Here is a 16,336-nt window from a genome sequence, read left to right as displayed (position 1 = left end):
GGACCGGGCTCACGGCACGGCGCGGGAGCGCGCCGGTGGCGGCCGCTGTAGGGGGGCGGGGAATATCGTCTAAGGCGACCGTGGCAGCTTGGGCATCGACGACTGGCAGTGGTGGCGGCTCCTGGTGCGGTTCGGCGCGCGGCCAGTTTTAGAGTTCGGAACGGAACGCTCGACGTCGCGGTCCCCGCCCGGAAAGTTTGCTGCGGAGCTGCAACCTCCTGGCCGGCGCGGCCCGGCATGAAGCGGCGCTGAGGAGCCGCCGCCGCCGCCGCCGCCGCCGCCGCCTGAGGAGGAGCCGCAGCACCCTGGGCCACGCCGATGACTACTGCAAACTGTGGCGCCCACGACGAGCTCGACTTTAAACTCGTCTTTGGCGAGGACGGGGCGCCGCCACCGCCGCCCCCGGTCTCGCGGCCTGCAGGTGGGTGCCGGGCGGGGCGGGAATGAGGAGCGTCAGCTCTTCTCGCTCGCAAGAGCTCGCCCCCTCCCTGCCTGGTCCCTTGGTTGTCCCGGGTCTGGTAACATCGTGTGTGTGTGTTGGGGGGGGGGGTAAGTGTCTGGTAACATCGTGTGTGTGTGTGTGTATGTGGTGATGTAACATTGTGTGTGTGGGGGGGTGAGTGGTAACATCGTGTGTGGTGTGTGTGTGTGGTGAGTGGCTGGTAACATCGCGCGCGCGTGTGTGTGTGTGTGTGGTGAGTGTCTGGTAACATCGTGTGTGTGTGTGGTGAGTGAAGAGCGGATTTAAACCGCTGAGGAGGCGTGTGGGTCGCAGCGACGTGGAAGTGGCCGCGGGCTAGGCTGGAAGCAAACTAGTGGGGAACTGGACTCCGGGACGCCTGTGGCCAGTGGACGCCCGGGGTTTGGAGGCCGAGGGTCGGGGCCGCTGCCCAGGTGGCGTCTGGTTGTCGCTGCTTTGCCAGCGTGGTGCGGAGGAAATGTCCCTGTGAAGTGTAAGCAGGTTCGGTTTTTCATCTATTCTAGGTTTTAAAAACAATCTGCATTTGAAAGATGCGCATTCTGGAAGTGCAGGAGCTCCCTAAAATTCGTGCGCATGTCTGTTTAAATCTACTTTGCCAGGAGAGTTACGCTGTAGTGTTAACTTCCACTTGTGCAAGTTAATGGCCCACATTTAATTCGAAGTGTAACTATAACGGGACTTTTCCGAAAACTGGGTTTCTTTTTTTTTGAGCTAAGTGTTTCGGAAGATTTTAAAAAGTGGGGTGCCGTGTTTGTAATTTTCCTAGAAAGTTCTGGAAGTCAGTTTTTATTTTAAGAAAAAGCTCACCTCGGAAGATGTTTTAAAGGAGATCATGAGTTGGGTTTTAAAGGAGAGCGTGAAAGGCTGGGCACCATAATGCTTGGAGGTCAGACCAGTCAGGAAATAGAAACAGGATGGTTGGGGACTCTCCTGTGACCTGGTTTGGAATAGTGTGGTTCATTAAGTTCAGTTTCCTTATTACTTATGCAGGCGAACTTCAAAAGGGAGATGGATAAGACTAAGCCCCTTTTATTTTTTCCGGTGTTAGGTGAATTACTTTATGTTCATATTGATGTTCAAGAGACTGTTCTGTAGGGTAGCACTGAAAAACATATCTGAACGTATGGCATAAGGATTCTCTGGGAAGTATTTGTACTGTATTATCAGTTCTATTAGTCTTTATATGTTAGATGTCTTTCTCAACATAGTAAATAATTTACAGTAGTTATTTGTTGGCTGCGTTTTTTTCAATTCCACTGACATCATTTGAGCACCTATTATGCTCAAGGTAGTGTTAGGTAGTGTTACGATGGATGCAGAAAGAACTGAGGCCCCTCAAGGAGCTTGGGAAATGGAATGGGGGACACATAACCCAAATAACTGTGCTACTAGGCTGACTGAATGGTGGTGCAGCTTATAATAGAGGTAGAAACAGGGGGAAAGTGGCATTGGTGGAGAGGGTTGCATTGAATTGTACTTAAATTATGGGGATTTAACAAAATAAAATCTTGTTTGAATGAGTATTTTCATTATAAAGAGGATAAAGTTGATGATGTCAGCAAAACCTTTATTGGGCACAAACTTGATTAGAGTACATTAAATACCAAATATATGATCAATAAAGATGTTAACCAAACATATGAGTAATGAAGGATTATCATCAAATAGGAGTTGTATGTACATCCAAAACATTAAATAACATTTAAATGCTATGAAAACAGCTATTTAAGGAATGATTTTTGCCATAAAACCCCTAAAAAAAATTTTCATATTAAATGGGTCTAGAGGAGTTAAGGTTTGAAACTTTATTTACAACTGATTTTCCCAAAGTTAAACTTGAGCAGTTTTATTTGTGACAAAAAGTCCACTTTAAAGTAGTCTATTTTTTTTTTAACATCTTTATTGGAGTATAATTGCTTTACAGTGGTGTGTTAGTTTCTGCGTTATAACAAAGTGAATCAGCTATACATATACATATATCCTCATATCTCCTCTAGTAGCTATTTTTTGTAAATTAAAAAAAATTAGGTTGAAATACACATGACATAAACCATTTTTAATTGAATGATTCAGTGGCATTTAGTGCATTCCCAGTGTTGTGCAACCACCACATCTAATTTCAAAACATTTTCATCAGCCCAAAAGGAAACCCCAAACCCACTAAGCAGTTGCTCCTCATTCTCCCTTTTCCTCTTCAGGTCCCTGGCAGCCGAATCTCTAATCTGGGATCTGTCTCTATGGATTTACCTATCCTGGATATTTCATATAAATGGAATCATACATATGTGACCTTTTGTGTCTGGCTTCTTTCACTTAGCATAGTGTTTTTGTGGTTCATCCATGCTGTAGAACATCGCAGTACGTCATTCTTTTTTAATGACTGAATCACGTTCTGTTGTATATATACTCCAATTTGTTTATTCATCCATAGATGGACAGGACATGAGCTGTTTCTACCTTTAGGCTATTGTGAATAGTGCTGCTATGAACACCTAGCAGCTAATTTTTTAATTCTATTGAAAAGGATGTGTTATTCAAAACTAAGGTTTCAAAGTTATTTGTCCACAAAATTAATTTCATTTTTTAAATAAATCCATTTCTTTTTAAAAAAATTTATTTATTTATTTTATTTTTGGCGGGCTTCTCATTGCGGTAGCTTCTGTTGTTGTGGAGCACGGGCTCTAGGCTCACGGGCTTCAGTAGTTGTGGCCACTCGGGCTCAGTAGTTGTGGCTCGTGGGCTCTAGAGTGCAGGCTCAGTAGTTGTGGCGCACTGGCTTAGTTGCTCCGCGGCATGTGGGATCTTCTGGGGCCAGGGATCAAACCCGTGTCCCCTGCCTTGGCAGGCGGATTCTCAACCACTGCGCCACCAGGGAAGTCCCTGATTTCATTTTACTATGCATAATTATGAGTGTGTAGTTTGAAGGAACTAAGTGGATTAACTGACCTACATTTAGGATGGTAATATGAAGTAAAGTGGGCCATGAGAGTAAAATTGCTTACTAGGATTCAGATCAGTATTGGGTCATATCAGTGAGTTTACTTGTTTCTGAATTCTCTTCCTCACTGAAGCAGAACATTCCATGAGGGCATTGATAATGTCTGTATCTTGTTCATAGATGCCTAGCACAGTGCGTTTAACATAGTAGGCAACCAGTATTTGTTCAGTTAATGAAAAAGTACCACTTAAGTTTTGAGTCAGTCCTTACGGGTTTTTTTTTGTTGTTGTTGTTGTTGTTGTTGTTTTTTGGTGGTAGGGGAAGTTTATGAGACTTGTTTCAGTTCTTTGACTTTTATTGGTCAATTCTGTAAGACAGCAGATCTTGGTAATTTTGAGCTGCAGGTTTTCCTTCTCTCTAAAGGCTTAAGAGTACTTGTATCACATCTAAATTTCCATACAGAAGATTTTTGAAAAATATTTGGAGGTGGGGGGGGGATAGTGGATGGAGACTGAGAACAAGCCAAGGGGCTGAATTTAGTGTATATCCTAAGCAAGCTTGTTAAAGTACAAATTAGATGATTTGATGATTTGACACTTGATAAGTTCGATATGTTGTGACCTTTTTTTTTTTAACATCTTTATTGGAGTATAATTGCTTTACAATGGTGTGTTAGTTTCTGCTGTATAACAAAGTGAATCAGCTATACATAAACATATATCGCCAGTAACTGACTTTTTAAGTTTATTGCTTACCAAGGTGTTTTGAGATTTTTCCATTAAAGAAAATATAAGATCCTAGTCTTTAGCTTTTTGTTTTTTTTAAATAGGACAGTGTTCACTTTGATTTTTTTCCAGTTAAAAATGAATCAAAATACTATGTTTACATTTCTTTTACTTAATACCTAGTTTCAAAATGAAGAGCTACCTCAATAGTAAATAGAGAATTTAAAATTGGTAAGTGTTTAATGTATTTCATTAATATTATTTGCCATTATATTTTGCCATTATAAAGGGCAGTTTCTGGTGCTCTATTTTAGTGTATTGATTGTATATCTCTAATTTAGTTTGATGTTGTAATAATCTTTATGTTTCAAATTCAAAGTTTCATTCTCAGGGTTTATTCATTACTAAACATTGATTTTTTAGCCCTGAATGAGAGTCACTGGGAGGAGGGTGTGCTATAGGTGTGTTATGTCTTACCTCCTGCTGCTTTTGAAAGGGGAGAAATATCTTAGATACAATATGTATTTTTGTAAGAAAGTTACTTTATGATAAGTGTAGTTTTATCAGATACCAGTTTAGTATATACCTTTTTCACATAAAGTTGGAAAAAATTTTAAAATAAAAATTAAAAAAATGAAGGTGAGGAACTTTTTCTATATCATTGTCCTAGTCTTTAATCTGTAGTGTTCTACTTTGTTTGGTGCTTGGACATCTGATTCTGTTCTTTATAATTTACTGTCTTTTAGATAATTTCATTTTCTCATTTTTTGGTTTTTATTGATAATTTATACTCAGTAGTTTCGTTTTATCTTGTTTTAAATGAGATAATATATTTAAAGCTCTTAGCACAGTCCTTGGCCCAGTGATACTCATTAAGTGATGGTGGTTAACATTTTTTTAAAAACACACAAAAACTGACGATAGGTTATTTTTTATTTCCTCCTATTTCCTAGACCTTTTTCCTATACTAAAATAAAACATTTAGAGAGAGTAGGGGCAGATGAGAGATCCTGTCTTTTAAACCTTTCTTAGATGAGTTGGAATATTTGTCTTAGATATTCTAATTTTTTCCTCTTAATTCTATTATTTTTTCAATGTTACCTTCTTTCTCATACCTTACTAAACGTAAGTACTGAAGGTCACTTGCTTTTAATTACGTTTTTCTACTTTCTTGAATTAAGTATGGTGTGAAGGATGGTTAATTTGCTAACCATACTAAGTATAATTGGATATTTAAATCAGTATGAAAAAAGAGAAGTTGCTTGTATGGTTTCCTGTAGAAATTAATGGTGTGTTTGCATGGCGCATTAGATACTGTAAAGGAAGATTTGATTACTGCTGAACCTTACTTTCATACCATAGGTCAGCTTTTTCTTTAGACTCGAATGCAGTGAGAATATATATTAAGTGATTGAGTCAGTGATAAACATTTCACCATTTCACTTGGAAGAATAATATAATATTCTGTTTCCTTGACACTTTTCCTGATAGGGGTAGAGGATGCTCCTGAGGGTACTAGCAGAATTTTGTGATGGAGATTAGTGTGAATAAATGTGTTTTAGTGAGTATGGGGAAAAATTGAGGAAAAAATTTCAATGTCATATTGTTTTGTTAAAACTTTATCATTGTAAGAGCATTGCTATACCTGTGCTTTCTTAGATTTTCCCATTTGCCAATACAGAAGGGATATTTTGGCATATATTCTAAAATATTAGAGGTAATACTGTAGTTTTATTAGATGATACGAAAATTAAAGCTTGGCATTATGTACATTGCTAAGAAATTGTGGGGGTCTAGTAAGGCCTGAATCTTAAGTGTTTAAGGGCATTTGAGATATTAACTTAAGGTAAATTGTAGAATCAACTTCTTAGTATGACTTGCCTTTCTGTGGCAACCAGTAAACTTCGCCTAAAATTACTGTATTTTTATTGAAGTATATCCCAAATTCTGCTTTTGAGTCTTGCTCTGTATTTATTTTTTCAGTGAAGTATGATCATGAGGACATTTTTGGTAAGAAATTGTGGAGTTTGTTGTTCTTCAGAAAAAGTAATAAATAAAATACTAATATATAAAATGGAATATATATATTTTTTTAATTTTATATATTTTATTTATTTTTATATTTATGGCTGTGTTGGGTCTTCGTTTCTGTGCGAGGGCTTTCTCCATTTGCGGCAAGTGGGGGCCACTCTTCATCGCGGTGCGCGGGCCTCTCACTGTCGCGGCCTTTCTTGTTGCGGAGCACAGGCTCCAGACGCGCAGGCTCAGCAATTGTGGCTCACGGGCCTAGTCGCTCCGCGGCATGTGGGATCTTCCCAGACCAGGGCTCGAACCCGTGTCCCCTGCATTGGCAGGCAGATTCTCAACCACTGCGCCACCTGGGAAGCCCAAAATGGAATATTTTAAGAGAAGATAATTAGTTGTGTTACTGATTGTGAAGTTTAACGCCCTTTACTTTCCTTCTTAGTATTGAGTAGTTGGTGATTCAATATGGTGATGTTTTATTTTAAGTAAGAGGTGAGGTTGAGAAAGCCAGAATACATTGAAGTCAATTGCATTACTCCTGAGAGTTAGGAAACCTGAGTAGGTTGAGCCTCATTTGATAGTAAGCAGTAGTTTGACTGCTCACAGCAGTAACATAAATAAGGGAGGTGTTGTCTAAAGCTGTCCTGGTGGGTCAGGGGAGTAGACACAGCAGACTTGGCAGTAAGCCTAGCTTCTAAAACAAAATCCAAGTCATCAAATTTGCCCAGGCATGCCATATGAGGTTCAAGTAACAGTGGAATTTAAGAGGAGTGAGTTTGTTCGGGGAGGCTTAGGAGAGTCACAAGCAGTAGCAAGCTTTTTTAACAGCCAAAATTTTAGCTCAAACATAGCATGAGTCTGCATATATTTCAGCATTTCTGGTAATGTTTATATAATTATATTGCATGACTCTCACCTGTTTGCCTGAATTTGGTAAACTTGAGAAGAGAGGAACAATTAGACCTGTAATATTTAAGCAGAATGTTGTATGAATTGTCTGTGAATTGATAGCTGACATTTAATCGTTGGGACAGTTCTAGTTAACATATTGGTATTCCTGTGTTTAAGGGAAATGCATCTTTATGAAAGCCTGAAAGTCTCAGGTACACTGGAGAAGTAGCTTGAAGGCTTCATTTTCCTACAAAATGTACAGTTTCCATATGTCTTATGTTTCAGAAGCAGGTGAGATTTTTAATATTTTAAAATACGTTTTCAGTGTCTTAAAATTTTTATATTTCTTAATTTTGTATTATATTTTCATCAGCTTTGCTGTTTAATTAGAAAATAGGTAGGATTATGTGAGCTTTGAAATTATAACTTTTTTCAATAATGTTGATTTATATCACATGTAAAAATATTTCTAGAAACATTTTTTTCCATCATTGGCCAGAACACTTTAATGGACAGTTTGTGAATTTTATTTATTTATTTATGTAATTTAAAAAAAAATTAATTTATTTATTTTTGGCTGCGTTGGGTCTTAGTTGCTGCGCGCAGGCTTTTCTCTAGTTGCAGAGAGCGGGGGCTACTCTTCGTTGCGGTGCGCGGGCTTCTCACTGTGGTGGCTTCTCTTGTTGCAGAGCGCGGGCTCTAGGCGCACGGGCTTCAGTAGTTGTGGCTCGGAGGCTCTAGAGCACAGGCTCAGTAGTTGTGGTGCACGGGCTTAGTTGCTCCGTGGCATGTGGGATCTTCCCGGACCAGGGCTCCAACCCTTGTCCCCTGCATTGGCAGGTGGATTCTTAACCACTGCGCCACCAGGGAAGCCCCTATTGCTGTCTTTTTATTGGATTAGTTGGTTGATAAATAATGCCACTTCCTGAAAATGAGTTATATCTTCCCCTTTCTCTGCTCTATGGCCAAAATCAAGTCTTAGTCACCTCCTGTTTGGATTTGTGTAGTTTTTTCTTCATACTTTATAACCTCCCAAGTAAATTTTGAAAGTCACAGCTAAGATTATCTTTGATTCCTGCTCCCTTGTGTCTGTAACCTGCCTCTTCACTCGTTTTCCTCATTGTGCTTTACCTTTTTTTTTTTTTTTGGGCTGTGTTGGGTCTTCATTGCTGCACGCAGGCTTTCTCTAGTTGCGGCGAGCGGAGGCTACTCTTTGTTGCAGTGCACAGGCTTCTCATTGCGGTGGCTTCTCTTGTTGCGGAGCACGGGCTCTAGGCGCGTGGGCTTCAGTAGTTGCAGCATGCAGGCTCAGTAGTTGTGGCTCTCGGGCTTAGTTGCTCCATGGCATGTGGGGTCTTCCCGGACCAGGGATTGAACCCTTGTCCCCTGTATTGGCAGGCGAATTCTTATCCACTGCACCACCAGGGAAGTCCCCTGTGCTTTACCTTTTTTATATCCCTTACTCTGTACATTAGTATCAAGTTCATCATCTTTAGTTTTATTTATCTCTTTTCAGTCCTAACATGAAATCTTTCCTTCTACCCATTTGTCTGAACTGCCTCTGCCATCCGCATATTATTTCATAGTCTTTTTCTTTTGTGAGGCAATTTAGAAACATTATTTTGAGGTAGTACTGAACTAGATCTGGGTTCTAAATTCATATCTATTACTAGTTGAGTGACACTGCTTAAAAAGCACAGAATAATTTCAGGCTAATTTAATTCTTTTATAAGAGAGGAAATTGAGGTTCAGGATGGTTTGCCCAGGGTCATTTAACTAGTTAGTTACAAAACAGAGACCCAGGATCTCTGGCTCCTAGTCTTTGTTCTTCTCTAGTAAATTGCTTAATTTCTGCTTGAAAATCCTAGAGTTGTTTTTGCACAGCCTCTAATTTTGATCATTTTTGTAACTGTTCCTTTTTTTGTGTGTTGTTAGGTAAATATTTAATCCAGTATTATTGACTACCTATTTATGTGCAAGTTATTTTTATATACATTATTTCTAAGTCTCATGATAACCTGAAGAGGAAGGTACTGTTTCCATTTTACCTGAGGAAGCAGAAATGAAGGTAGATTTGACCATCTAGAAAGTAGAAGGGTTGGGATTTGAACCCAGGTTTTCTGACTTGGGCTCTTTCTAGTATTCCTCTTGCCTCTCTCCTCCCAGGAAGAGTTCAAGTACAGAAATAGTTTTTCGTTTGGTAAAACCAAGACTCATGGTGAAGCACATGGACTCAAACATGTCTGAGCCAGGGTTTACAAGTTACACATGTGTTCCTGTGACTAGATATTCTGCTTTTGGCTCAGAATGGCCGCTTGAGGGATGCTTCTTACTCCCGCCTGCCCTAGACATTTTTAAATGGTAGCAGTGGGACTTGTCTGGTGGCGCAGTGGTTAAGAATCCGCCTGCCAGTGCAGGGGACACAGTTCTGTCCCTGGTCGGGAAGATCCCACATGCCACGGAGCAACTAAGCCCGTGCGCCACAACTACTGAGCCTGCGAGCCACAACTACTGAGCCCACGTGCTGCAACTACTAAAGCCTGTGCGCCTAGAGCCCGTGCTCTGCAACAAGAGTAGCCACTGCAGTGAGAAGCCTGCTCACCGCAATGAAGGGTAGCCCCCGCTCACCGCAACTAGAGAAAGCCCGCACGCAGCAACAAAGACCCAATGCAACCAAAGATAAACAAATTAATTAATTAATGAAAAGAAAAACTTACTGTGTCAGTATTATTATGTATGAATATGATTCAGTTTATTGGAGTGGATGTATTTTAAATACAGCAGTAATACAGGTACAGAGAAGGCCCTCTGAGAGCGTAAATGACAGAGTTTAACTTTGAGAGGTCACAGAAGAGGTTACAATTGAGCTGAATCCAGTAGGATGATTTGCTTTAGGTAGATAGGGTAGGAAACACATTTCAGGCCCATTGATGACCACTTCCCAAAACACAAGTTAGCATGGTCCTTTCATTTTGGAAGGTTGAAGATCAGGCTATAATATCCAGATGTGGCTGGAGAAGGAGAGCCTGTTATGCTGTATTGAGGAGTTTGGATTTTAGATTGAAGACATGTCAAAGGATTCCAAGCTGGACAGGAATGTCAGATTTGTGGCTTAGATCTCTCTGCTACACTGTGCATAATGGATTGAGTAAGGCAGGAATGGAGGCAAGAGCAGTGTTGTTCTGAGAAATGATAATGGGCAGAGGAGTGGAGATGGCAAGTTGGGAATGACGCTGAGATAGATTTGGAAAGAAATCAAAAGGACTGGTATCAATTGACTAAGGAGAGGAAGGAGACTAGGATTATTTCTGTTTTTCTAATTTTGGTCAACTGTGAGAAACAGATTTGGAGGTGGGAAGGGGGAAAGATGATTCATTTTAATAAAATATACCGAGTACTATGAAAAGTCTGGGAGGCTTATATACTGTTTTACCAAAGAGTGGTAAAGTGTGGAGAAGAGACTAGACAAAGTAAAAAGGGGGTTTGGACTTCTGGTGGGGTGTAAGTTGTGGGTAGGTGACTAGGGAATGTATGATAAATAAGGGTTGTTTTGTAAGATTTGTTATGCAGATAGGAGTAGTTCTCTTCCTGGTACGGGAGAGGGGAACACCTTTATAAAGGGAAATTTATGCCCAGCTTTTGGGCAGAAAGGGAGAGGGCAGAGAGTTCTTCCTGTTTGCTGTTTTTCAATTGACTTCAGCTCAAATAATCCTTATGCCAAAGTTGCTTATTTTGGAGTAGCATATTCTGATCCCCTTCAGTAATAAACTATTTATTTGAAGTGTACAGTTTGGCAAGTTTTGACACATGTATATCTATGGAAATTTAATCACATTAAAGGTAGTAAACATATGCATCACCCCAAAAGTTTCCATGTGTCCTTTGTCATCATTCCTACCCACACACTTTTCCCCTTTTCCCAGACAACCGCTGAAATCACTATAGAAAACATATAAATGGAATCATGAAGTATATAGTTTTTTTGGTCTGATTTCTTTCATTTGACATTGTTATTTTGAGATTCACCATGTTAATGAGCCTATCAATAGGTCATTCATTTTTTTAAAAATATTTATTTATTTATTTGTTTGCGTTGGGTCTTACTTGGGGCACACGAGATCTTCGTTGTGGCATGCGGGATCTTTAGTTGTGGCATGCGGGATCTTTTTTTTTTGGTTGTGGCCTGCAGAATCTTTAGTTGAGGCATGTGAGATCTAGTTCCCTGACCAGGGATCGAACCCCCGGCCTCCTGCATTGGGAGCGTGGAGTCTTAGCCACTGGATCACCAGGGAGGTCCCAGGTCATTCATTCTTATTGGAGAGTAGTTTCCATTGTATGCATATCCCACAATTTGTTTATCCATTCACCTCTTGATGGACTTTTGGATTGTTTTGGCTTACAAATAAAGCTGCTTGAACATCATGTATAAGTCTTTGTGTGGGCACATATTTCCTTTATCCTTGGACCTATGATTGGATCATGTGGTAGGTATGTTTAACTTTTTGAGAGACTGATAAACTGTTTTCCAAAGTGGATATATTGTTTCACATTCCTTACTAGCAGTGAAAATGTACATTTCCACATTTTCACCTGTGTTTGGTTTGGTCAGTCTTTTTAATTTTAGTCATTCTAATAGGTGTGTAGTAGTATCTCCTTGTGGTTTTATTTTATACTTCCCTAATGACTAATGCTGTTGAACATCTTTTTATGTGCTTTTTTGCCATCTGTATGTCTTTTTTGGTAAAGTGTCTGTTTAAGTCTTTTGCCTATTGAAAAAAGCTTTTCATATTGAAATAATTGTAGATTTACAGAATGTTGCAAAAAATACAGAGAGGGAGTTTCTGGGTATCCTTTACTCAGTTTCTCCCAATGATAAACTCTTGCATAACTATAGTATAATATCAAGACCAGGAAAATGACATTGCTACAATCCACCAAACTTATTCACTTGTCACCATTTTTACATGCACTCTCTGTGTGTATGTGTAGTTCTGGACAATTTAAAAAATTTTTTTAAATTAATTTTTATTGGAGTATAATTGATTCACAATGTTGTGTTAGTTTCTTCTGTACGACAAAGTGAATCAGTTATACATATACATATATCCACTCTTTTTAGATTCTTTTCCCGTATAAGTTCTGTGCAATTTTATCACATGTGTAGGTTCGTGTATCCACTGCCACAATCAAGATGCAGAACTATTCATTACCACAAAGTTCCATCTCATTAATCCCTTTATAGCCACCCTACTTCCCTCCCACCTCCCCACCCCAGTCTCTAATTCCTGGTAACCACTAATCTGTTCTCTATCTCTATAATTTTATTTTAAGAAAATGTTAAATAAATTGAGTCATATATTGTACTATTTAACCTTTTGAGATTGGCTTTTCCACTCAGTATAATTCCTTGGTGATCCTTCCAAGTTGTTACGTATATTAAATTTGCTCCTTTTAATTACTGAGTAGTATTCCGTGATACGGATGTATTACAATTTGTTTAACCTTTTACCCGTTGAAGGACATTTGGTTATTTCCAGTTATTGGCTGTTATGAATAAAGTTACTGTGAACATTTGTGTGTAGATTTTTGTGTGGATATAAGTTTTCATTTCTCTTGTATAAATGACTAAAAGTGCAGTTGCCCCCCAACCTGCAATATGTGAGTTAAGTTTTATAAGAAATTGCCAAACTTTCACATTCCCACCTGTAGTGCACAGGTTACCGAGTTTCTCCGCATCTTAGGCAGCATTTGGTATTATCAGCATTTCTTATTTTAGCCATTCTGATGTGTGTGTGTAGCGCTATCTCATTATGGTTTTAATTGATATTCCCCTAATGACTAACACTATTAAGCATCTTTTTTTAATCATCTGTATATCATTTTTGGTCAAGCATCTATTGAAGTCTTTGCATCTTTAAAAATTTTTTTTATTGTTGAGTTTTGAGCAATGTTTACTGTTTTTAGACACAAGTCCGTTATCGGATATATGCTTTGCAAAGAGTTTCTCTTAATCTATGGCTTGTCTTTTCATTAACAGTGTCTTTTGCAGAGGTTTTTAGTTTTGATGAAGTTTGATTTATCAATTTGTTCTTTTATGGATTGTGCTTTTGATGTTACAGCTGAGAAATCTTTGCCTAACCTGTATAACAAAAAAGAAGCAGACTCATAGAGAACAAACTAGTGGTTACCAGTGGGGAGAGGGAAAGGAAGAGGGGCAATAAAGAGGTAGAGGATTAAGAGGTACAAACTACTAAATGGAAAAACAGCTACAAGTATATATTGTACAACACGGGGAGTATAGCTAACATTTTATAATAACTATAAATGAAGTATATAACCTTTCAAAAAATAAAATAAATTGAAAAAAAAAAGAAAAAGAAATCTGCTTAACCTGAGCTCACAAAGATTTTCTCCAAGGTTTTCTTTTGGAGGTTTTATAGTTTTGGGTATTGTATTTAGGTCTGTGTTCTATTTTGAGTTAATTTTTTGTGTGTATGGTGTGAGGTATGGACCCAAGTTCACTGTTTTTACATATGGATATCCAATTCTTCCAGCCCCATTTGTTGAAAGAGCTATCTTTTTCCACTGCATTATCTTTGCACCTTTTTCAAAAATCAGTTGACCATATATGTGTGAGTTTTTTTTTCGACTGTGTTCTATGTTGAGTTGTGTGTCTGTTCTTTACAGATACTGCACTGTCATTTCTGTACCTTTATAGTAATTCTTGAAATCAGATAGTGTCATTTTTCCAACTTTGTTCTTTTCCAGATTGTTTTGGCTATTCTAAACCTTTTGCCTTTCCATATAAATTTTAGAATATGCCAAACTGTTTTCCAGACTAGCTGCACCATTTTATATTCCTATCAGCAGTGTACAAGAGTTCCAGTTTCTCCACATCCTTGCTAATACTTGTTATTTTTCTATTGTGGTCTCTCACTGTGGTTTTGATTTGCATTTCTCTAACGACTAACAATGTTGAACATCTTTTCATGTGCTTACTGGCTATTTTTACATCTTCTTTGCTGAAATGTGTATGCAAGTCCTAAAAATATTTCCATTTTTAAATTGGGTTGTTTGTCTTTTTGTTGTTGAGTTTTAAGAGTTCTTTATATATTCTGGTATTCTGGATACTGTTTGAGTGTCATATGCTTGTAACAGTACATTCTTTTCACATGGTGTGCATTCCATCCTAGAACCCCCCAAACCCCTCATTGATTTTTTATTTATTTTTAAAGATTTTTTTTGATGTGGACCATTTTTAAAGTCTTTTTTGAATTTTGTTACAATATTGCTTCTGTTTTATGTTTTGGTTTTTTGGCCGCAAGGCATGTGAGATCTTAGCTCCCCGACCAGGGATCGAACCCTCACCCCCTGCATTGGAAGGCGAAGTCTTAACCACTGGACCGCCAGGGAAGTCCCCCTGGTTGATTTTTTTAAAGTTGCATAGTTTAAAGTTTCATTCTTTGTGATGTATAGTTCTTTGGGCTTTGGCAAATGCACAGAGTTATTTATTCCTTACCCTAATACCATATAGAACAGTTTCATTATTTTAAAAATTCACCCACTCCCTCTTACCTTTATGTCTGGTTTCTTTCACTTTGCAAAATGCATTTAAGCTTCATCTGTGTCATTGTATGAATAAATATCTAGTTCCTTTTTATCACTATAAAGTATTCCACTGTATGGATATATCACAGTTTATCCATTTACCTGTTGAAAGATATTTTGGTTCCTCTTGATATTTGGCAATTATGAATAAATCTTCTGTGAAGAGTCACATACAGGTTTTTGTGTGAACGTAAGTTTTTAATTCACTTGGTCTTCTCATAGAATCGTTTTGGTTTCATTAATTTTTCTCTATTCTCTGTTTTCTGCTTTCATTTTCATTATCGCCTTTCAAACAGAGAATTTTAAGAAAGAGGAGTGGTTAATATCTGCTTTTTCAAGGCGATTGATACAGGTGCAGTGTATCTGAAGCCAGATAACACTGGAAAGTGAAGAAGTGGAGACAGTGACAGTACACTACTGTTTCTAAAAATTTAGTTTTTAGAGCAAGTTCTCTCAACTTTGGCATTATTGACATTATTTATTTATTTATTTATTTGGTTGTGGCAGGTGGGCTCCTCAGTTGTGGCACGTGGGCTCCCCAGTTTCGGCATGCAAACTCCTAGCTGCGGCATGCGTGTGGGATCTAGTTCCCTGACCAGGGATTGAACCCTGGCCCCCTGTATTGGGAGCACAGAGTCCTAACCACTGCGCCACCAGGGAAGTCCTATTATAGACATTTTGGACTAGGTAATTCTTTGTTTTAAAGGGAGCTGAGGGAATCCCTGGCTGTCCAGTGGTTGGGACTTGCCCTTCCACTGCAGGGGGCACGGGTTCGATCCCTGGTTGGGGAACTAAGATCCCACAAGCCGTGCAGTGTGACCAAAAAAAAGGCCACATCATGGGCCCACATCATGATGCAGCATCAGCATCCCTGGCCCCTGCTCGCCATATGTCAGTTGTATCCCTCTGGCTGTGACAATCGAAAATGCTTCTAGACATTGTCAAATGTTCCCTGTGGGGCAAAATTGTCCCCTATTGAGAAACCAGTGTTTTAGAGGAAGGAGGAGGGAGAAGACCCTAAAGAAGAATTCAAATCTCAGGGAAGCTTTTTAAAGGAAGTGAGAGATTGAAGGAAGTAGCCAGTGAGAGAAGGAGAGAAGGGGAAGGTTGAAGTTATGAAAGAGAAGATAGCTGATGGAATTCGGGGCTGGAATTAGATCATAGGTGGAGAGAATAGCTTTATATCTGAGATGAGTCACTTTTTTTTACGAGAAAGGAAGAAATGAAAAGGATGAATGTAGAATTTGTATAGATGTATTTTTGAGGGTGGCATAGGAGATATTGGCTCTTTGTCAAGTAGGGTCAGGATCCCTTGCTAAATGGGGTGTCACTATGGAGACGATGACTGAAGAGATTAGAGGTTTGGGATATGGAAAATAAGAGAGGGAGCTGAGCAGAAAAAAGCAAAAACATTACTGAGTGGCCTTCAGGGCTCAGCTCAGTAGGCAATTTGAAGATTTGTGTTTCTACCAGTCTGGATGGTTGTTATCCTCTTCTCCCTACCCCCACAGCAATAGTTGACTGTTCAGGTGTAATAACAGAAGACAGATGATTGGATTGATTCTGGGCTGAAATTTGCTGTATGGAAGGAAGGTCAAAGAGTGGATGGAAATGAGCTACCAGGAAGAAGGCAGTTGAAGTGATGGAATTTGAGATACAGACTAGATA

The 16,336-nt window shown here is 39.1% G+C and overlaps 1 protein-coding gene across 4 annotated transcripts in view; it reads left to right on the top strand.

Moving 5' to 3' along the window:
* Nucleotides 1–16,336, top strand: part of NFATC3 (nuclear factor of activated T cells 3) — a 133,096-nt gene continuing 116,760 nt past the window's right edge. For all 4 annotated transcript variants that reach the window (XM_057533829.1, XM_057533828.1, XM_057533826.1 and 1 more), the window contains exon 1: nt 1–421. In XM_057533829.1, coding sequence (XP_057389812.1) covers nt 319–421 — 103 coding nt within the window. In that variant the 5' untranslated portion in view covers nt 1–318. The remainder of the gene's footprint in view (nt 422–16,336) is intronic.

The sequence above is a fragment of the Balaenoptera acutorostrata genome, chromosome 19, assembly GCF_949987535.1.
Source record: "Balaenoptera acutorostrata chromosome 19, mBalAcu1.1, whole genome shotgun sequence".
NCBI classification, from domain to species: domain Eukaryota; kingdom Metazoa; phylum Chordata; class Mammalia; order Artiodactyla; family Balaenopteridae; genus Balaenoptera; species Balaenoptera acutorostrata.
The sequence above is the reverse complement of the archived record's forward strand: the minus strand, read 5'-3'. Positions and strand labels throughout refer to the sequence as shown.